Raw genomic sequence first — 23,195 nt, forward strand, 5'->3', positions numbered from 1 at the left:
CAACGCGCGAGTACAGAGGAGAACGATGGGTGCTGCCGTACTGGGAGTAATTGATCGATTAGATTTCGCATACCGATCCATTGATTTCGTCCTTCTATGCTAGCTACGTGGTGAGCTTAGGCCATGTTTCTCCTCTTCTAATTTTTTTTCTATTTTCTTGAGCCTAATACTCTAATACAGAAGAATCCTTGTATTGAACTACAACCTGGGCCGGGGCCTCTGCCTCGCGAGGGCCCAAGGCGGTCGCCCCGTTGCCCCGCCTTATGGGCCGGCCCTGGGGGGAGGTCTCTCTCTGGCTCTCTGGGTAAATACATCCTTGGCCACCTCCTCCAACCGCGCGCACACCCCCTAAACAGCTCGTTGTGTTCCTACCTTAGAAGAGTGTAACATGAATGGAGTCACTATGTACACGGGGTAAATAACATGCATAGTCATTGCATTTCCACAGTTAAAGACCATATATTATATGCATAGTCATAGAAACCAAACTGAGGCTATCACCCCCACTAATGAGGACAGCATGCGATAAATGTTTCACAACCAAAAAAAATCGAAATGAATGCGGTAGGCGAAGCCCTGATTTTTTATAAAAGAATTCAAATCCGCGTCTATGAGAATTTGAATCTGGATGGCTGGATTGTACATCCACGTTCCTAACCAAGTTCCAAAAAAGTTATGAAATGGATACAAGTTCGAAGACACGTGAATGACTCACCGTACAAAATGACCAAACTTGCGATGAAAGATAAGAGATTAATAGGCTCATCATGATGATAAAAGCAATGCTTCCTACTTGTTGGCCGGTTGCACGTTGCTTTTTTCACCTTTTATTGAACTCACATCAAGTCCATACAAGAAACAATAAGAGCATCTTCAGCCCCCCCCTCCCACCCCACCCCCATACATCGTCTAGCGTATGGGGACGTCGGCACCAAGTACTACGTATGGGGAGCCTCTGCTAGTTGCGCCCCAACAAGTAACACTTGAATTAGCTCAGGGGTGGGCGCATAGGACACTAGTGTGGGTGGCACTTCCCTGCGCCGCCACGTGTCGCTCCACTCTGTATTCAACCAACTATCGGTGCATCACGGTCACTGGTGAGGGTGGCACCTCCATGCGCCATCGAGCCTTCGATATCCCATGATCCCTATGATATTTCTCGTTTTGGGTGATCTGTTGAGCCTCATGGATGGCAGCCTCAGCGAGGCCATAGGTGTTGAGGTCGATGAACTTATGTCGCTCGGCATCCATAAGCAGATGAGCGGCCTCCTCCACTGGATCCCTCTCATGTGAGATGTCCATCTATTGATGCAGAGGCTGGGGCTACGCTCCTTTATCGAAAAAAATGTGAGATGTCCATGACTCAATCCATGAGGGCCTCGTCGACGTCCACCAGGGCTCGGCCATCGTTCCTCTTCTGGCATCGTCTCGTAGGAGAGGAGAGCATCCCCGTCTTCCTCAAGTCTGCCGGTGCTGGCACGAGAGAACAATGTGTCTCCTCCTCATGTGTCTCTCACATAGCCTTATCTTTGTTTTACTTGATGAAACAAGTCTTCGTCCGAAGGTGGTGGGTTCTGCTCCGGTGGCAGTGGGGGTGGGTTCTGCTCTAGCAGTGGGACATGGTTTCCCAACATACAATAGGTGGTTGGAATGCGGCTAGGCATGTTGCAGGCAAGGTAGACGGGACGCGGCCAGGAATGAGTGTGGCCTTGGATCCCCGCGCGGTGGTTGAGTTGTATAGCCAGAGCATTGGGCAGGAAACAGAGCGGGATGCAGCTAGAAATGGCGTGAGGATCTTTATTGGTCATTAATGCCATCGCGTGGGGAAGACGCTACCCAACAAGACATCTCGCTGACCTCCGTCTTGAGAATTGTCGCCTCCATCAATAGGGTTAGATGAGCAGCCGTTGTACCTATGAAAATCTAGCATGTCAATATCCGACGTGGCATCGGTAAATCATTTTGTCTGATTCCCCCGCCCCTGCTAGTTGGGGACTGCACAAACTTAACGTGGCTCCACCACTGGGGACACACGGAAAAGACATACCACCCTAACGGCTTCGTCAAGTGTGGCCACCACAGCCACGTGCCCCGGGTGCTTGTCATGTCGGATTCTTTGTCATGTGTGTATTGGCCGAAATTTATCGTGTGATTGATCTTTGATATATCTTTTCCTTCGTCTGTATCGTGTTTGGTTGTTTGCCATGTGTTGCCAATTTTTGTTGTGTATTGTATCTTTGTCGTGTGTTTTTTCGACTTACTCGGCAAAGCCCATATTTACCGAGTTTCAGACCTTTTTACACATGGTAAAGTCAGGTCCACACGGTGGGCACGTTTTTTTTTTGGGTAGTGTCACATGATTGTCTTTAGGATATATTTCCAACACTTCTTTCTCAGGTGATGAAATTTTATGAAGAACATACAACTTTAAGTCTTTAATTCCCTGAGCTTTTAGTCCATTCGCTCCCTTAGTCCATAGGCATATATGAGGTGGTAGCTAGTCCTTACAATCACACGCACGAAAACAGAAATTCCGGGATGTCTCTGCACGCTAGTGCTGCTTCGCGTGTGCCTTCTTCTTCCTTTGGTCGGCGATGAATTCGAACAAGCTACCATCGAAGCAGCCGCGAATCGCCTCCCTCGGCAGGTACCCTTCGTCGTCTTTCGCGAGCATGTACAGCAGTATCCACTCCCCCTTGCTCGCAATCCTGAATTAGTTCACATGGATTTACCCTTAGAAATCGGTAAGCATCTCTCATTTGCCCTGAGATGAAAAACTGGCATGCAAATGTTGTCCAATCTATCAAACGAAATCAGCGCCTTCGCAGGTGCTCACCATCCAAATGGATCGTACGGCGCCCGGTTGTCGTTGGTCATCGTCCAGATCTCGCGAAGGGTGAGCTTGTCCGGCCGCGAGCGGGCGTTCTTGCTGAATATGCTCTCGAAATTCACCGACATGAACCTACGTTTTCAAAGTTGCAACATGTCGGACAGCCATGTAACTAGCAGATTATATTTAACTTCATGACCTGGAAAGGATTTTGGGTTACCTTCCCTCGGTGTCAATGGTTGCGCTGTCGCTGCCGTGCTTGGCCCTGTGGATCCTGTCGATGTAGATCGGGAACAGGGGAGATGGTATCCAGGACTGTAGCCGGCCACGAAAGAGATCAGATGAAAATGAACTTGCGATACTGTTCAGAAAATGTCGAATACAATGGAGCATCTCGAATCGAAAGTTGTTGGCTGTTTTGTGACTTACATGCATAGTTGGGTAGCTCAGACCAAGAGTTATGCCGATTGCTACAATGAAAGACACGATAATGTTGAACCCCAGTCTCCGAAGTCCTGAAAATTCGTTCAAGATTACAGCCGCGCTCGAGCGGCAAAATGTAGACTTAGTACTCGACCGGCCGTGAACACAGATGCACTAAGGTATTCGCTGACCGTAACAGGTACTGGTTAGCGCCGCCGTGCGTAGTTAATTACCTCGGTATGTTTCCCATGGATAGATGACACCGTCGCCATTCTCGTCGAAGAATGCCACATGCTGCTGCAGCACGCTCCTCTGCCTGTGCTGGTGCCCGTCCTTGGTCCCTTCAGGATGGTTCACGTCTGGCGCCACCAGAGCTCGAGCCAAGTCTGCTTATATATACATGCATGTCATATATATGCCCTCCATGTTACGTTGAGATTGTCGAAGTTGGATCTGGAACTCACATGGCTTTGGAATGTACTTCTCCAGGTCAGCCCGGACCGGCCGCTGGGCCGTCACCGGCGCCGCCTTCGCTACCGAAGTCATAGCCTCCTCCTCCTGCTCCGCCATGATAGCTTCCTCCTCCGCCATCAGGCTCCTTGTCGCCTCGATCTCGATCGGGACTGGTGAGTAGATCATCTGGTGTTGTGCTCTTTTTATAAGGCCGGCCGGAGAGACGCGAGGCAAAAGGGGACGGGCGGTGCAGCGAGCCGGAGGAAGTGTGCACGTCCAGCTATACCACCTGGGGAAGTGATCAGTGAGCTGACTCGTCCGTGATGTGGCAGGCACAACCTTCTCTGGGGATCGCGAGCTAAAGCGTGACCGCCGTTACTACTCGTGTCCAGTGTCCTGGTATATACATGCCTATTCATGTCATCCATCGGACGGTACACGTACACCACGCGTTCACCTACGCCGGTCCGGCGGTAGCTATCTCCTGCTGTGTGCCCGACTACCTGCCAGATATATGGAAACGTCGAACTTTATGGTTTGGCACGGCGGGGCTTGCGCCACGGAACGGACAACGATGAGAGCCGACGGTGTTCCGGAGAGAACGCACCGTGACGCGACGGAGAAAACCACACCTGGATAGACAAGTTTTTTTTTGCGAGTAACCTGGATAGACAAGTTAGACGCATACGCATACACGCGCGTCGCAGCTCAGCCGCCGACACGGTAGAGGAATCGACCGTTCACTAACCTTAGCTGTCCTCTCTGACAGGGGCGAAGGTCCCCTTAGGGCAAGGCAGGGCAGTCGCCTTATCTTGATTTTTGATGAATACATTTAGATGTATTTTTTTAAAATATTTTGAAAGGTCATGCATCGAAAACAGACGACAGATGAGAAAGTTATGCTTGTTTTAGTGAATATTTGTCGTGGTATCGTCACGGCATATGCCATAGGGTGGCTAATCGAAGTGGTTCCTGAGAGATCTCACGGCGGTATCCGGATGCGGGTATGGGCACGAGCGACACGGCAACGTACCCAGGTTCGAGGCCCTCCGATGGAGGTAAAACCTCTACTCCTGCTATGAGTGTATATGATGATCACACAGTACAATGGTGCTCCTAGAGCTGTGTCCGGCTGCTCCTGAGAGGCTAAGGAAGACTATGGTCTCTCTCACAGGGCAGCTCTGTAGGTAGGTGAAAGCAATAAAATGATCGATCCCCTGCACGAGAGGGGGCAGTGCGGTTTATATAGGCACCGGCACTTTACATATAAGACCCTATAGTTTTACGGGCCGGCTGGGCCGGCTCCGGCTTCCGCTCCTTCCCGAGGCGGTGACGTCAGGAGTGGTTGAGGCATCGTGGCCTGTCCCATCCGGCTGCCACGGTCAGCGGTATGGAGGAGGTGTCCCTGTCGCCGTCAGCCACTGTAGCCTGTACGGATCGTCGTAAGCCCTGACGGCCTGTCCGGCGCGAGGCACTATTGCTCCACAGTGCCCCGCGTTTCACGGAAGATGGAGTCAGCGTGGACTTTGGGAACCCGGATCACCTACCCGGTTCCTTCCCGTGCAAGACTCGCCAGCCTCGAGTCGGTCTGAGGTACAAACCCCAGTCGGATATGGCTTGTAGAAGCCGGCCCAACTACAGCATTGGTGGCCGTAGCCAGGCCGACTAGGACCTAGAGCCAGCCGGCTTCCAGACCAGCCGGCCACGGCGCCAGCCGGCTGCTCCTCAGCCGGCCTTTGCCGCGAGCCGGCCAGTGGCCAGCCGGCTGCTCCGCGTCCATTGCCCTATCCGGGGTCTTCCCCCCGACATTAGCCCCCGAAGCTGGCAAGGTCCTGCGTTTAGAAGGACCTAGGCAGGTTTTCCTGGCTTCTCGAATATATTAGACGGCACTTGGAGGGGCCGACTGAGGATTTCCATTCAGCCGGCTGCGCCCTCATCCGGCTCGTTCCTGCCGGCTGCTTCTAGCCGGCCGCTTTTTATACTTGTGCAGTTTTTGCTTTCTCGCCAGATCTGATGGCGCCTCCGCCTTGCTGATGAATTTTGGCTCGAGTGGAACTTCTTGTCCGGCTCCGGCTCGCTGCGCGCCGGAGTCCCCGCCGCCTCGGGTTCTGCGCCCGACTTGACCGGCCTGACGCTAGGGCTCTGCCGCCGGTTCGTCTGGTCACATCAATGTCCTTCCGGATCCGGTGCGGTAGTGGGCGACGTGGTGTGGCCGTTTCTGGTAACGGTAGCGGTCGTGGGAGGAGTTATGGCGCAGTAAATCCGGAGACGTGGCCCACGTCGGCCACTTGGAGGCCAACCGCCGCGGTCGGCTATAAATGCCGCGGGGGCGGTACCGAGGCGGCACTTGCCCCTTTCTTCTTCCTCGCGCTCCTGCCTTGCTCCTTCGCTTCGCTCGAGCGCTTCGCTGCTCCGACGCCGTTCTTCATCCGCTCTTCTGGCGAATCTCAGCGAGCGGTCGCCCCGACGAGCCTCCGCCGAGCTACCGCCGCAAGCCCGCCAATCCGGCGCCACGGGGCCGCGCGCATCGACGGCGCGATCTTCTCCACCGCGATCTCCTCCGGCGAGGAGCGGCTCTTCTTCGCCCTTCCGCCTCTCTTGGACCTCCTCTTCTTCGTCCTCGATGGCCCAGCCGAGCGGCTCCTGGAAGGGCTCCTACATGCAAGACGACGACATTGCCCGGTTCGTGCGCCTCCGCCGCATCCCGGCGGGGGTGATTACCAGGGCGCCGGGCGAGGAGCAGGAGCCTCGGCCGGAGCCCGGCGAACGCGTGGTCTTCGGCGCGCATCTCGACCGCGGGCTGGGTCTGCCGGCTTCCACCTTCTTCCGCCGGTTCCTCGATCACTTCGGCCTGCAGCCGCACCACCTGCCGGCCAACGCCATGATCCTCCTCAGCTGCTACGTGGCCTTCATGGAAGGCTACGCCGGCTTGTGGCCGGACGTGGAGTTTTGGAGCCGGCTCTTCTACATCAAGGCGCAGACGACCGAAGGCCGCCTGAGGACCTGCGGCGCCGCCTCCATCTATCCCCGTACGGGTACGTCCTTCCCGCGGATTCCGACTGTCGATTCTGTAAAGAATTGGCAGATGTCTTTCTTTTACGTGCGGAACGAGAACCCGGCCTTCGACCGGCTCAATCTGCCGGAATTCAACCCGGCCCCGCCAGTCGGCCGGATCAACTGGGGCTTCAACGCCAAGTCCTCGAACCCGGACGCGGAGGTGAACCTCCTGTGGGACTTCCTGGGCCAGTGCGTCTCGGAGGGCCGGCTGAGTGCCGAGGACCTCCTCTGCACCTACATCTCGCGCCGGGTCGTACCGCTCCAGTGGCGCGTCCACAAGATCGGCCACATGTCCGGCTTGCTCGACCCGACACGGACGTCGAAGTTGGAGCTCTCCAAGGCCCAGGTGGCTCACCGGGTGAACAACATCACCAAGGCCAACATGCCGGACAACTGGGACTGGGGGCTGGCGCCCTACAATCGGGAGCAGCCGCCTGAACTGGTAAGTTGATGTTTTTCCATCTTCCGACTTGCGGCAGCGTGGCCGACTCGATATTTATCTTGTCTTGTTTTCAGCTTTTCGTCCGCCAAGGCATTGAGGATGGCGACTTGGCGACGAAGGTCTGGACGCCGGATCTCGTTGACCCGGCTGACTTAGCCGGCGACCAAGCTGGCGACGACGATCTGCTGGTGGCGCAGGATCAGGACGGCCAGGGGGAGCATAACCCGCCTCCTTCGCCCGAGCATGAGCAGGAGCAGGAGCAGGAGCAGCTGCAGGCGGAGCCGGCTCAATCCGGCACGGGGGCCATCCCGGCGGTGCCTCTGCGCGCGGCGCCGCCTACGAGCACGGCGACTTCAGCGCCGAAGGGGAGGAAGCGGGCCGGCGTCGGGTCCACGGCCGCTTCGGAGGCGAGGGCCAAGAAGCAGCGCCGGCTGGCGCCCAAGAAGGTCCCGGAGAAAGCCGGGTGAGTTCTTTTTCCTCTGTTGTTTGATTCCTTTTCTTTCCTTCCTCTGTACTTATCTTTTCTTGCTTGTTCGACTAGGGCCGCGATTAAGTTTACCCAGGGAGGCGGCTCTCGGCAGGCTCCTCCCGTCACGTCGCCGCTTCAGCGGCAAAGGAGGGAGCCAACCCCGCAACCTTCAGCACGCGTGCGCACGCCGCCGGCTGCCAACGCGCCGCCTGTGGCCACGCCACCTTCTGCGGGGGCGTCTTCTTCTGCGGCGCCTGGCGGCGGAGACCAGGGTCAGTCGGCGCGCCAGCCGACCTTAGACGACATGTTTCCGCGCCGCGCCCCGTTCGTGGAGCGGGCAGCCGGAGCCGGCAGGGGCATGCCGCCTGCGGCAGGAGCTGGAGCTGGTGGGGCTGCGCCGTCTTCGGCCGGAGTCGGCGGGCCCGCGCCCAACGTCGTGGTGCCGGGGAGTTCTCCGAAGGGAGCGCCTCGGGCGCCGGATGCGACGGCTCCCACCGGGCCGACTGCTTCGACCGCGCCGCCTCCAGCTTCGGAGCCGACGAGGAGGGAGCCGACCGGGAAGGAGCCGGCGAGGGGGCAGCCATCGCGCTCAAAGGACGCCGATTCCCGGGCTCTGGTGAGGACGAGGGGCCCGTCGGGCCCAACTGAGGGCCTCCACGTGGCCAAGGGGGCCCGGCTGCTGCAGGTGCCGTCTGCCTCTGACTCCAGCCTTGGCTCGGCTGGCACCATGGAGGCTGCGTGGCACTCGGCAGATTCCTGCGAGGTGTTCAACCGGGAGGGGCAGCCTGGCACGGCGCCCATGAAGATGGTCTTCTCCGGCTACCGGGCCGCCCTTAAGAACAAGGCCGCCGAGGCCCTGGCCCAGCTAGCAACGCTGGAGGATGCTGACAAGGTAGGTGTCTTTCTGTTTTTGCAATTTTGTTATTATCCTGGTAGCCCTCCGAGGCATGGTCCGGCTGCTTGGAGCCGGTCCGGGTTTCGTCTAAGCAACTGATTCTTTCAGACGGTTACGGAGCGACGCACCGTCTTGTACAACAAGGTGGTGACCAGCTACCACAAGGCCAAGATCGAGCGAGCCGGCTTGGCTCGCGAGCTGGAGGCTGTCAAGGGTGAGGCTTTCTCTCTTTGCCTTTACTCTTTTTTATGCTTCTGTTTTACTGACGGCTTGTTTTTGCCGGCTTGCAGCTGAGGCCGCCCGGGTCCCGCAGCTTGAGTCGGACCTCCGGGTTGCCCGCGCTCAATGCGCCACAAGTGAGGAGGCGAACCAAGCTGCTGCCGCCAAGCTGAAGGTGGCTGACGGGGAGCTGAAACGGCTGCGCCTTCTTGAGGCTAACCATCTCAAGGAACTTGCCGCCCTCAAGAAGGAACAGGAGGAAAAGCTGGAGGGTCTGAGCAAGCGGTTGGAGGAGGTGGAACGGCAGCGGCTTTCGCTTCAGCAGGAGGTGACCACCAAGTCCAACGAGCTGTCGGCCACCGCCAAGCGGTGGTTGGGGGAACTTAGCGCGCTCGACCGCGGCTTGGCTGGTGAGTCTTTTGTCTTATGCCTTCCCCTTTGCCGGCTTTCGGCCGTCGGCTGCCGGCTTAGGTTGGCAGCCGGCGGCAGAACCTTGATTTTTTCGATATCTCCATCTTCGGGCTGGGGGCAGTCGGTTCTTGCCGGCTACCGCCAGGTTTTCTTTAAAGCTTTGGGATCTCCATCTTCAGGCTGGGGGCAGTCGGATCTTGCCGGCTGCCGCCAGGCTTACTTTAGGACTTCGAAAATTTGCGTTTTTCAGCTTATTTCGGCTTTGATGGCTTCTGACATGCTTTTCTTCTTTGCAGCGGCCTTCCCTGAGGCGCAGGAGGAGGCGCTAGCGGCTGTTGGCAGTGCGCGGGAGGATCACCGGCAGGCCACTGGGGAGCAGAGCTCCGACTGCTTCACCATGGACGACTATCTGGCGTCCATCGCCGCCCGCGTGGAGCCGGTCACCAAGCTCGGCTGGGAGCTGCGGAAGGCGGCGGAGGAGCTGATGCGACTGCTGTGGCCGACGGAGACGCTGCCAGAAGATCTCTCCAATCTCATCGCTTGGCTGGACAGGGCTCCCGACCGCTTCTTGATCGGAAGGAGTCAGCCACGCGTGCCGGAGCTGATATGGCTCTATCTTTTGTGCTCTCCTGGTATAACGAGGTTAGCCTCGACCAGTTGGAGTTCCGGCGCGCCGGCGTGGAGGACAAGCTCCCGGCGGAGAACAAGACTGCTCGGCTTGCCCGTGCCTGCGCCATTGCCGACTTCGTCGACAAGTCCCTCTTCATCGAGGACCCGAATCCGCCGTCTGACGACGAGGAGGAGGCGGCTGAGGACGAGGAGGCGGACGATGTGCCCGGGGATGACCCGGCGGCCGGCTCTGCTGATGCAGCCGGCGCTTAGCTTTTACCTGTTTCCTTATGTTTTTGCCAAGACAATTCGTTAAATCCCCGGGATGCCGGGTGCATATGTAAGACAATGTTGTTATCCTTTTATTAAGGCACGCTTTAGTGTGTTTGTTAATCATCTGTGTGCCGAGTTGCTTTCTTTCGACTCGTTCGCTTTTTCCCATCCGCCCCACTCTTTGGCTGTGCCCTTGCCGGGCGTTCGGCCGACGTGCGCTCAGTCGCCGGGTCACGAGCGGGCCGCTGGGTGAGGCCGACAGTATTTCAGTCGAACGAGCTGAATTCGGCACTTCGGCACTTTTATGAAAAGTTGTAAGTCAACTCGCTTTTACTCTTTCCCTTAGTCGTTTTTCGCGTGCCGGCTCCCTAGGCCTTACTCCCGCCAGCCGGACAGCCGGATTGCGATGCGTAGCTGGGTCGGAAGCCGGCTGTCGGAAACCGGATCACGATCGAGCCGACCGCGTGAGAGGGTTCATGCCCAGTGGGGGAAGAAGGTCATGTATACGAAAAACTTGTCGGTCACAGCGCTCGTGGCGCAAGCTTTTTCATAACTCACAAAAGGGATACAAGGGATACATACATTCCTCGCTCTCATGTGTAAAATGGGCGGAGTAACCCGACATTCCAGGGACGTTTAGTCTCCTCGTCAGCCTTGTCCGGCTTGTTTTTCTAAGACTCTTCGGCAACTATGAGATAGTAGGAATCATTGCCTACTGCCTTGCTCACGATGAAGGGACCCTCCCATGGGGATGATAGTTTATGCTGTCCGGCTGTCCTCTGGATCAGTCGGAGCACTAGGTCTCCCTCTCGGAATGCTAAGGGCTGGACCCTCTGGCTGTGATAGCGTCGGAGGCTTTGCTGGTAGATAGTAGATCTAGACTCAGCCAGCAGCCGGGCCTCTTCGACCAGGTCAACTCCATCTTCGCGAGCTTCTTTGGCTTCGGCTTCTGTGTAGAGCTTGATCCTTGGCGCGTCATGCTCGATATCAGTTGGCAAGACGGCTTCGGCCCCGTATACGAGGAAAAAAGGTGTGAAGCCGACTGAGCGGTTTGTCGTTGTGCGCAGGCTCCACATAACATTGTGCAGATATTCAATCCAGAATCCGGCTGCTCGATCGAGCGGCTCCAACATCAGGGGACGGATGCCGGCTAGGACTAAGCCGTTAGCCTTTTCCAATAGTCCATTGGACTCTGGGTTTGCCACAGAATATAGGGCCATCCGGATCCCCATTTCCCCGCAATAGCGAGAGAAGATGCCTTGGGAGAAGTTGGTGCCGTTGTCGGTGATGATGGTGTGGGGGTAGCCGAATCTCACAATGATTTCCTTGAGGAATGTGACGGCTGTGGACCCGTCCAGTTTCTTGATTGGTTTGGCTTCGATCCACTTGGTGAATTTGTCAATCATCACCAAGAGGTGTGTCATGCCGCCTCGCGCTGTTCTGAATGGGCCTACCATATCCAAGCCCCATACGGCAAATGGCCATGTGATGGGGATGGTTTTCAAGGCGGAAGCCGGCTGGTGTCTTTGCCTTGCGAAGCGCTGACAGCCGTTGCACTTCTTCACCAAATCTTCTGCGTCTCTGAGCGCAGTCGGCCAGTAAAAACCGTGCCGGAAGGCTTTGGCCACTATGGCTCTGGATGAGGCGTGATGTCCGCACTCTCCTTGATGGATTTCCCGTAGGAGTTCAATCCCTTCAGCCGGCTCGACGCACCGCTGGAACACCCCACTTACGCTGCGTTTGTACAGCTGGTGGTTGATGATGGTATAGGCCTTGGCCCTTCTCTCAATCTGCCTGGCCTGGACTCTATCATCAGGCAGCACACCGTTGGTGAGGTAGGAGAGGAATTCTCGTGCCCATGAAGGTACGCATCTTATCTCGAATACGCTGACCAACAGGGCCTCCTGCGTGGGAGCTTCCGGATTCGGCGCATGGTCGCCGGGTTCGGGTTGCTAGTCTGCGGGTTCGGGTTGCTATCCCCCGAGTTTGGCGTTGTAGCCCCCGGGTTGGACTGAGAAGTCCCCGGGTTCGGCTTGCTAGCCGGCGGGTTTGGCTTGTTAGCCCCCGACTTGGGCGATGAAGCCCCCGGGTTCGGCTGAGCAGCCCCCGGGTCAGCCGGCACGAATATTGAATCCGAGTCCGGTGACGGTATGATGGACGGCTTCTTGAGAACCGCCAAGGCGACACCCGGCGGAATGGCTTGCCGGGTTGAGCCAATCTTGGATAAGGCATCAGCCGCTTCGTTATTTGCTCGTGGCACATGGTGGAATTCGCAGCCGTCGAAGAAGCCGGATAGCTGCTGGACATGGAAGCGGTACGAGGCCATGTTGGCGTCCTTCGCGTCCCAGTCGCCAGATGCTTGCTGTATGACCAAGTCGGAGTCGCCGAAGCAGAGTATGCGACGCACGCCAATCTCCTTGGCCAGCTTCAGCCCATGAATGAGCGCTTCGTACTCCGCCACATTGTTGGAGGCGGCGAAGTGGATCTGCGGGGACGTAGTCCAGCCGCGCCCCCGTGCGACAAGTGATGACGATGCCGGCACCCAAGCCGTTGCGCATCTTCGAGCCGTCGAAGTGCATCTTCCAAAGGTGTGGAATCCGGCACAGGCGGCAGGTACTGCATCTCAGCCCAGTCGACGAAGAAGTCCGCGAGGATCTGCGACTTGATGGCTGTGCGTGGCTCGTAGAGGATGGTGTGGGCGGCTAGCTCCAGGGCCCACTTGGCAACCCGGCCGTTGGCGTCCTTGCTGCCGATGATTTCCGCCAAGGGTGCTGTGGCAACCACCCTGATGGGGTGCTCTTGGAAGTAGTGCTTGAGCTTCTTGGCCGCCATGTAGACGCCGTAGGTGACCTTCTGGTAGTGGGGGTAATTTTGCTTCGACTGGGAGAGCACTTCGCTAAGGTAATAGACTGGGCGCTGAACCAGCTGCTCCCTGTCGCCGGCTTCTCTGCGCTCCACCACCAGGACAACGCTAACCACTCGATTGGTGGCTGCGATGTACAACAGCATCGGCTCCATTGAACCCGGCGTTGCAAGGATTGGCGCGGTTGAGAGCACACGCTTTAAGTCACGGAAAGCCTCATCCGCCTGCGGTGACCAGACGAACTTGTCCGCCTTTCTCATTAGTTGATACAGGGGCAGTGCCTTCTCCCCCAGCCGGCTGACGAAGCGGCTCAAGGAGGCCAGGCAGCCAGCAAACTTCTGGACGTCCTTGAGGCACTGCGGCAGTTCCATCTTCTCTATGGCGCTGATCTTGTCCGGGTTGGCTTCGATCCCTCGCTGAGAGACGAGGTAGCCAAGGAGCTGGCCAGACGGCACGCCGAATGTGCACTTGGCCGGGTTGAGCTTCATCCGGAATCTTCTCAGATTGGTGAAGGTTTCTCTTAGGTCATCAAGGAGGGTAGTCGTCTCCTTGGTCTTTACAACGACATCATCCACATATGCGTGAACGTTTCTGCCGATTTGATCCTGCAAGCATTTTTGCATGCACCTTTGGTAGGTGGCGCCTGCATTTTTCAAGCCGAACGGCATAGTCGTGTAGCAATAAGCCCCGTACGGGGTAATGAACGAAGTCTTTATTTGATCAGCCGGATTCAAAGGAATCTGGTGGTAGCCTGAATAGGCGTCTAAGAAAGACAACAGTTCACAGCCGGCAGTCGAGTCTATGACTTGATCTATGCGCGGCAGGGGGAAGGGATCCTTTGGGCACGCCTTGTTCAGGCTGGTGTAGTCGATACACATGCGCCAGGAGCCGTTCTTCTTCAAAACCAGGACCGGGTTCGCCAACCAGTCCGGGTGCAGCACTTCCATGATGAAGCCGGCAGCTAGGAGCCGGGCGATTTCTTCACCGATGGCCTTCCTTCGTTCTTCGGCGAAGCGCCTGAGAGGCTGCTTCACCGGCTTGGCCTCAGGCCGGACGTGGAGGTGGTGCTCAGCCAACTCCCTCGGCACACCCGGCATGTCTCTTGGAGTCCACGCGAAGATGTCCCGATTCTCACGGAGGAAGCTGGTGAGCTCGCTTTCCTATTTCTTGTTTAAGCCGGCACCGATGGTGACGAACTTGTCCGGCTGCGCCGGGTCCAGCAGGATCTTCTTGGTGTTGTCGGCCGGCTGGAAGTGAGTCGTCCCAGCCGGGTTGCCCGCAGCCGGCATGTCTGTCTGCGCGGCTTTGGCGAGGGCGACGGCGTCGTGGATGAGCTGCTTCTCGGTGGCGATGACCAGCGTCTGGGCCATCTTGGAGCTCTGCATGGCGCAGTCCATGGAGCGGCGATAGTCGCCGGCTACGGTAATGACCCCCTTGGGGCCAGGCAGCTTCATCTTCAGGTACCCGTAGTGGGGCACCGCCATGAACTTGGTCAGGGCCGGCCTGCCCAGGAGCGCGTGGTAGGGACTCACGAGGTCCACCACCTCGAACTCGATTCTCTCAGTGCGGAAGTGGTCCGGCTTCCCGAACATCACCTCCAGCGTGATCCGGCCGATCGGCTGGCAGCAATGGCCTGGCACGATGCCATGGAAGACGGTGGGGGTGGGCGCAACTCGGCCTCTGGATGCCCAGCTTGCGGGCGGTGTCGCGGTAGAGGATGTTGATGCTGCTGCCGCCGTCGATGAGGACGCGCGAGAAACGCACGCTGCGCCGGGTTGTGCCGATGGTGGGGTCGAGGACCATGGCGTAGCTGCCCGGCTTCGGCAGGACAGCCGGTGTGTCGCGGCGATCAAAAGTGATGGCCTGCTCTGACCAGTTTAGGTACTGGGGAACCGGCGGTATGACCGCGTTGACCTCGAGGGAACGGCGCTCTTGGCTCGTCCTGTCCTCGGGCTCGGAGGTGAAGATGATGTAGGTGGCGTCTTCGGCCAGATACCGGCCGGCATGGTGCACTTGGTTAGCCTCGTGGTGCTCGAGGTTGACGTTCTCCGCGCCGGCTTGGCCACCCGGCCCGCCGGCTGGTGGAGGCGGGGGTGGAGGCGGGAGGGGTTCACCGCTTGTCAGCCGCTTCATGAAGTGGCAGTCGCGGGTGGTGTGGTTGGAGGGGTTCTTGCCGCTGTGATACTTGCACGGCGAGTCGAGCATCTGCTCGAAGGTGTACTTCGGCTTCCACTGCCGGTCTTGCTTCTGGCGGCGGCTTCCGCCTGCCGCGTTGCCTGCCACGGCGGCCACGTGGGCGGAGCCGTACCGGCGGTCCGGCTGGTCGTTGTGACGCTTGCCGCGGTAGTTGTCCCGCCGGCTGCCGTGCGAGGCGCCCTCGGCCGGCTTGTTGTTGTCCCGTTTTGCTGGGGCCGGTGAAACATCAGCCGGCGCCTTGCCGGCTTCCTCTGCCAGCGCGTACTTGTCTGCGATGACCATCAAGGCGGCCATCGTCTTGGGCTCGCTGCGGCGTAGCTTGTGCCACAGCATGGTGTTGGGTCGGCAGCCTCCCATGAAGAAGCTGATGGCTTGCATCTCGTGCACGCCCTCACAAGAGTTGCGCATCTCGCACCAGCGCGTCAGGTATGCGCGATCCGTCTCGTCGGGGCCCTGCTTGCACATCTCAAGCTGTTGAGGGCGACCCGGCCGGCGATAAGTGCCAGTGAAGTTGCTGATGAAGGCGGCTTCGAAGTCCAGCCAGCCGTTTATGCTGCCGGCTGGCAGGTTGTTGAGCCACGTGCGGGCGGAGCCGAGTAGCATGAGGGGGGAGTAGCGCACGGCCCAGCGCTTGTTGCCCTTGGCGATGCCGACTGCCGTGGAGTAGTCCAGCAGCCAGTCCTCCGGCTTGGTGGTGCCGTCGTACTTGGGGGTGTCGCGCGGGAGCTGGAAACCCTCGACCATGGGCTCGTTGAGGATCCGCGGTCCGAAGCACTTTGGGCCGGCTGGCCCCTCTTCTTCCGCGATGCGGGATTGAACCAGCCGGTCGAGGCGGTCTCGGGCGTCGGCGGGCTCGATGCGCGGGCCCAGCCGGGAATGTGCCGGCTGGCGCGCGCCGCTTGCTTCTGGAGCCGGCCGGTGATGACGGCGGGGCCCGGAGTCTTGCTCCTGGTTCCGGCTCGGAGGGGGCCGGCTGCGGCTGCGGCCGCTCGGCTGGTGGCTTGGCCGGCCCGAGCTGTGCGTGGCCCGGGAGTCATGGCGCCGGCTTGGTGCTGGGGAGGAGGACTCGGCCGTGTCCCTGGCGCCTTCCCTATCGTTGCCTGCAGCTCCACGAGCGTGAGAGGCCCTGGGGGCATCGACATACCTGGGGTCGGCGATCTGCCTGTTGGCTGCGTTGAGCAGCTCAGTCACCCGCCTGGTCTGGCGGCGTAACTCTTCGCCCTGAAGGCGGTTCAGCTCTTCTGCGGCGGCTTCTGCCGCACGCATGTTCTTGTCGGGGGTGTTGTAGACGGGGAGCTCCGCGGACGGAGCCGGCGAAGGAGCGCCGTCGCGGGCGATCTCAGCGCCGAGGTCGCGGCCCCTGCGGCGGATGTGGCCGGCTCGGCTTGGCTCGTCGCCGCCTGGAGTGAGGCCGTGGGCGCGGTTGTACTCGCGCTGGGTGATCTCCATCTGGCGCTTAGCAGCAGCCAGTTCTTCGGTTTGCTTGAGGAGGAGCTGACGGTGCGCCTCCAAGTCCGCCTCGACGGCGGTGGGGTCTCCGCCAGGCGTGAGCGGGGTGCTCAGCTTTGCCCGGACTGCATCCAGCCGGGACGGCGGTGGTGGCGCTTTTGGGCCCGAGCCGGAGGCGTTGGGGTCGATGTTGCGCTCCAGGTCGGGGCCGCGCATGCGCGGGTTCTTGGTGGGGAGCTCGTCGCCAGCCATCATGACTTGCACGACGGCGGGGCTGGCGGGAGCGCTGCTGCCGGCTCGCGGAGGAGGGCTAGCGCAGCGCAGCACCTGCCGCGGGTAGCGCGGCGGTGCGACGGTGGCGACGTAGACGTCGAAGCCGCCGAAGGAGATGACGCTGCCGCCGGCTGGGAAGGGCCGGTCAGCGAAGCAGCCAGCGTTGTCGGCCGACGCAGTCGAGGGAGCCGAATCTCCAGATCAAGCCTGAAGCGACTCGCTCGCCGGTGGTGGTGGTGAGGCCCGTCCGGATGAAGACACCGGCCGAGGATGCTGAAGGCCCCACGGTGGGCGCCAAATGTCGTGGTATCGTCACGGCATATGCCATAGGGTGGCTAATCGAAGTGGTTCCTGAGAGATCTCACGGCGGTATCCGGATGCGGGTATGGGCACGAGCGACACGGCGACGTACCCAGGTTCGAGGCCCTCCGATGGAGGTAAAACCTCTACTCCTGCTATGAGTGTATATGATGATCACACAGTACAATGGTGCTCCTAGAGCTGTGTCCGGCTGCTCCTGAGAGGCTAAGGAAGACTATGGTCTCTCTCACAGGGCAGCTCTGTAGGTAGGTGAAAGCAATAAAATGATCGATCCCCTGCACGAGAGGGGGCAGTGCGGTTTATATAGGCACCGGCACTTTACATATAAGACCCTATAGTTTTACGGGCCGGCTGGGCCGGCTCCGGCTTCCGCTCCTTCCCGAGGCGGTGACGTCAGGAGTGGTTGAGGCATCGTGGCCTGTCCCATCCGGCTGCCACGGTCAGCGGTATGGAGGAGGTGTCCCTGTCGCCGTCAGCCACTGTAGCCTGTACGGATCGTCGTAAGCCCTGACGGCCTGTCCGGCGCGAGGCACTATTGCTCCACAGTGCCCCGCGTTTCACGGAAGATGGAGTCAGCGTGGACTTTGGGAACCCGGATCACCTACCCGGTTCCTTCCCGTGCAAGACTCGCCAGCCTCGAGTCGGTCTGAGGTACAAACCCCAGTCGGATATGGCTTGTAGAAGCCGGCCCAACTACAGCATTGGTGGCCGTAGCCAGGCCGACTAGGACCTAGAGCCAGCCGGCTTCCAGACCAGCCGGCCACGGCGCCAGCCGGCTGCTCCTCAGCCGGCCTTTGCCGCGAGCCGGCCAGTGGCCAGCCGGCTGCTCCGCGTCCATTGCCCTATCCGGGGTCTTCCCCCCGACAATATTGTGTAAAGTCGATTTCGAACTGAAAACATAGACTCATGTTCTAGGTTCAATGTAAATAATAATGATTTTATATTTTTATTATAGAGATTTATCAGTAATCTTAGTATATGCGAGATAACTTTGTGATATTCATTATTCAACGTGTAGAATTGAAAATTTAGAGATTTCTTGATATTTGAAAGACACACCATGATTTCATCAAAGACATTATCACCTCATTGAGATGGTGAATTGGAAGGATTTTTTAGCGACAAAGATCATTAAGATCTAGTTGCTCACTATGGATATTTAAAAGTCTTAATCGATAAAAGTATTATTTTTACAAAAAAAAGTAAACCTTCATGTGATCTTCATCTCCTACTGGTTTGATAACCTTGGTTTCTTACTGAGGGAAAACTCGCTGCTGTACGCATCATACCTTCCTCTTGGGATTTCCAACGGACGTGTGCTTTACCGTCACAAGCGAACGGTAATTAATTTTTTGTTATTTCAGAAATATCCTTCATTCCTTGTTTACTTCTAGAGTCTAATCCTGAAAAATCTCCAATACTCCGATTACTTCACCGGGTTTAGATGGGATAATCCCGAGATAGCCATGCAAATCCTCCTTTTTTTTCCTAGTTTAGATAATCATGTTCAAACTAGTGTATTTTTTTAGAAAAATATTTGAGGAAATTTGGTGAACACCAAATCCCCTACCATTCCTGGACCTCTTGGGATGAAAACCTAGACAAGTAAACAAGGCATGACAGATCCAGCACAATTTGGATCATTTTAATTGTTTTTAGTTAAATTATAGTTTATCTTGGTTCATACAGAAAATCCTACAAATTTTATTACAGTTTCACATAGATATCAACGATATGTCATGTCATTGTGAAACACGTCATATTTGGTGAGAAGCCTAGCACGAATCACTAGCTAGTGAATGATCAATCCATGACCGGGAGGCCACGGTGCCACTAGAAATGCATTTTCAATGGAAAGCTTGTTTGAAACGGCCAAAGTATGCACGAATCTTTGTAGACATAAGGTTTTAATTTCCTAGCTTTAAATTAATTTACAAGGCTTAAATAGCTCAGCTCCAAATTAATGATGCTCCTCGTGGCCATGAGTACGAGTAAAAACATGTTGGGACACCATCTTAAAATGAAGCACAAGAGAGAAAAACAACACCAATACAAGAAAGAGGGTGACTACACAAAGCATTGATAGAAACAGAAAATTTAACGTCGTAGGCTTGAGATTTTCATCCTCTACCAGCTGACTAGCATAGGGCATTTGAAAGCGCATGGAGACCCATGTGTGGTTTTGATAATTGGTAGAAATTCCTATGGACTAATGTTGTGTGTATTGAGTTATGTTTGTAGGCTTTGTCCATATATTATCATTGAACCATATGTTGGTTTCATTGTTGAAAGTTGAAGAGGAAGTGATAATCAAGATTATCAAACCAAGATGATCAAGGAGTGATCCAAAGTTTGGTTATGACAAGTGTTGAGCCAATGTCGAGTATGTATTAAAGAAGAAGACGAAGTGAACTTTCTTGTGCATCTTCAAGACATCAACAATATGAATAAAGAAGAAATAATGTTCATTGAATAAGATATATGAAGACGGAGCTGGCCATTCAAATGGTGATCATGAATACATGAAGATATGCCGAAGAAGAATCTCTCCCATGATGATTATGGGAGAGCAATCTGCTAGAATTCATCAAGCAAGCACAATCAAGAAAGGAATTATATCTTGAAATGTCAAGATATTCATCATCTAGTTTAAGTGAAAAGATCAAGGTTAAGGTTTGTTTTTTATACGGTTTCTTTCTTACCAGTCTCGTGGCATTGTTGGGAGACCGCTTTATAGGATAGTTGGACATACTATTAAGAGGGTTCTCGAATGATTAACTTGATCGTATCATTCGAATAAATCTCAATCCCTTGCATGCTTTGCATAAACTTTCTTGGTTATTCTTGGTTCTTATCCATCTGATGTTGTAGAGCTTGTGTTCATTCTCCTGACAAGCTCTAGCTCGTCGAAAACGGATTTCACATGCAAAACTGGTTGCGTTTTTTATTTTGGAGTTTTCCCGGTTCTTCATGTTGAGAGGTTTCACCTGTAAATTCGTGCAAAACGTGGTTTCATCTAAATCGGTCCAATCTCAAATTACCGTGTTTCTCATATGTGCTATTTGCGATGTTTATTCAAAATAAAAAATGGGGAGAAGCTTTTTCTAGGCCCGGGCGGTACTTCCTCCCCGGGTGCTGAGCTACTACCGGTCCCTGGTCCACTCCCCCGTTGATGCCTTCTGTGGCCGAACGGTACCTGGCTGGTACCACCGGGCCGAGCCGCATGCTCCCTAGATGATACTTGACTGGTACCACCAGGCCGAGCCACATCCTCCCTGGACGGTACCTAGATGGTTCCACTGAGCCGAGCCGCATGATCCCTGTATCGAGGGTTTACGCCAAACTCTTCGGAAAAAAGTTTAGTTTTTCCTTCCATCCTCTTCAATCAACCTAACAAGTAATGGCAATAGTTTTGTGTCCACAACTTCACTGAAGTGTTTTCCAGGCACAACAAGGTGTAAGTAATACAAAACTTAAATAATTAAAGAAATTAAAGTAGGAAAAGTATTTTTTTTATTTTCAAAGCACTAAATTAATGAGACTAAAATTGCAAGCAAAGTAGATATAGATAGGTATTTCCTATAGTTTAAAATGGACCAGGGTTCATGGGTTCGCTTTATATCTCTCTTTTAAACATGGTGAAATGAATATAGCATAAAGGAACATGTGGTAGAAAGTAATATTATGTAGTTGATAGCCATTTATATGGACATCACATCCTAGCATAGAAATGATGCAACACATCTGATTAATACTCCCTTGGGAAGAGATCCTCTCGAACCAATTTTAAGACTAAATAGATTATTTCCTTAAGTATTTTGACATGAAGTGGATTTACTGATACTATCTTGAGAAAATAAGACCACATAGATTTTCACTTGATGACAATATCATACATAATTTTTAATCCCTACTAAGGTAACCAATGAAACGATAAAAAACCTTACTAGCATACAAATTATTGTCAGAACCACATGCATAATACCAAGTTACTCCAAATGGCACACACATATCCCACACATGTTCATGTATACAAGTTTGATCAGAACATAACATACATAAATAGGATAAGATATGCATCTATTAATTCATCAACCACAAAATAATCCATTGCATCTCATAACGCATCTTATAACAAAAGATCCACTATCAAAACATTACATATATGATCACAATCATGATAGGAAGCTCAAGTGATACTAATTAGTGAAGATCCTAGTGAGAAATGATACAAGCTACTTCCACAAACCCATAGTCCAAGGGTGGACTACTACCTCTTTATCATGGTGGTAACCATAGTCATGGAGGCAGAGTACCAACTGAGAGCGACTCTGGTGATGTTTCCCCTCTCAATCTTTGCAGGACTTCTCTATTTCATGTTTTTATGTGTTGACGGACGCCTCTTTGTGAAACTGCAGATGGTATCATTATCATATGTGTGTGTGTGTGTGTGTTTTTAGGGAAAAACTAATCGGTTGGTATCAAAACCGAAACAGAGAGTGCTCGAGTCTCGAGGTTGGCCTCATGGCACGGGCTCGGGTGGCCGCTTTCTAGTCCCTCTCTTGAGGCCCACGGGCCTCCTAGTCCACTTTGTTATCATTTTGATAAACCCCAAAAAATAACGCTCCAAAAATTCCAGCTCATTTTCATGTTTGTAAGATCCTTGAGACTCAAAAATATGCAAAATAGGGTTTTCATGTATTGCAACGTCAAAAAATAATGACAGGAAACTTTGTTGCAAATCTCAATAAAACAGTATAAAACAACTAGGGAACCTCACATATCATGCATATATCATAAAATATTATATCAAATATACTGAAGTTCATGGATACATTTTACATGTATGCGTATGACCCGATGGTGGAACCGCTTCAGGTACTTTCACATTGTGCGGCCGAATCATGGAATGGACACACGAAGAAACCAGAAAACTGCGAAATATCATCTCTATGAGGATCTGGAGGGGGAACTTGCAAAAGGTCATCCATCACCACTGCAGCTTGGATCTTCACGATCTTCATCATCTCCATCAACCCCTTGATCCAATCAGGGAAGAACTCAAGAACGTACCGTGGCAGAGAAGAATTGGAGATGTGGAGCAAGCCGAGAACCGTGCTATTTAGGCAGGATAAGGGGAGGGAGGGAGACGTACCATCTCTCATCTCTGATGCGGTGATGTCTCCAACGTCTAGAACGACTGGAGAGATGATTGGGGAACAAAATACCACAGTTGGTCTTGATTAATGGTTGCGGCGAGCCGGCAACCTCGGAATTGAAAAGGCACAGAGACGGCGGCGCTGTTCTCTTCTGGGATTGGAGAATTTGGGGGGAGAAGATGAGTCGACAACGCGCGAGTACAGAGGAGAACGATGGGTGCTGCCGTACTGGGAGTAATTGATCGATTAGATTTCGCATACCGATCCATTGATTTCGTCCTTCTATGCTAGCTACGTGGTGAGCTTAGGCCATGTTTCTCCTCTTCTAATTTTTTTTCTATTTTCTTGAGCCTAATACTCTAATACAGAAGAATCCTTGTATTGAACTACAACCTGGGCCGGGGCCTCTGCCTCGCGAGGGCCCAAGGCGGTCGCCCCGTTGCCCCGCCTTATGGGCCGGCCCTGGGGGGAGGTCTCTCTCTGGCTCTCTGGGTAAATACATCCTTGGCCACCTCCTCCAACTGCGCGCACACCCCCTAAACAGCTCGTTGTGTTCCTACCTTAGAAGAGTGTAACATGAATGGAGTCACTATGTACACGGGGTAAATAACATGCATAGTCATTGCATTTCCACAGTTAAAGACCATATATTATATGCATAGTCATAGAAACCAAACTGAGGCTATCACCCCCACTAATGAGGACAGCATGCGATAAATGTTTCACAACCAAAAAAATCGAAATGAATGCGGTAGGCGAAGCCCTGATTTTTTATAAAAGAATTCAAATCCGCGTCTATGAGAATTTGAATCTGGATGGCTGGATTGTACATCCACGTTCCTAACCAAGTTCC

The 23,195-nt window shown here is 54.7% G+C and overlaps 1 protein-coding gene across 1 annotated transcript; it reads right to left on the bottom strand.

Annotated features, from left to right (window-relative positions):
• Nucleotides 1-2,374: 2,374 nt before the first annotated feature.
• LOC127330572 (peroxygenase 1-like) lies at nt 2,375-4,065 on the bottom strand. The gene is made up of 6 exons (XM_051356737.1): nt 3,718-4,065; nt 3,487-3,639; nt 3,260-3,345; nt 3,051-3,145; nt 2,837-2,962; nt 2,375-2,708 (listed from the first exon to the last, which is right to left on the bottom strand). The coding sequence occupies exons 1-6, from the start codon at nt 3,890-3,892 to the stop codon at nt 2,552-2,554; spliced, it is 792 nt and encodes a 263-aa protein (XP_051212697.1). The 5' UTR covers nt 3,893-4,065; the 3' UTR covers nt 2,375-2,551.
• Between the last annotated feature and the right edge of the window lie 19,130 nt (nt 4,066-23,195).

The sequence above is a fragment of the Lolium perenne genome, chromosome 2 (assembly GCF_019359855.2).
Source record: "Lolium perenne isolate Kyuss_39 chromosome 2, Kyuss_2.0, whole genome shotgun sequence".
NCBI lineage: Eukaryota > Viridiplantae > Streptophyta > Magnoliopsida > Poales > Poaceae > Lolium > Lolium perenne.

Excerpts from the sequence above, each read along its gene's own strand:
- LOC127330572 (XM_051356737.1), bottom strand. The coding sequence starts at position 3,892 with ATGATCTACTCACCAGTCCCGATCGAGATCGAGGCGACAAGGAGCCTG. Across the intron at positions 3,346-3,486 it reads TCCATGGGAAACATACCGAG|GACTTCGGAGACTGGGGTTC; the intron begins GTAATTAACTAC and ends ACGAATTTTCAG. Across the intron at positions 2,709-2,836 it reads CCGTACGATCCATTTGGATG|GATTGCGAGCAAGGGGGAGT; the intron begins GTGAGCACCTGC and ends GAACTAATTCAG.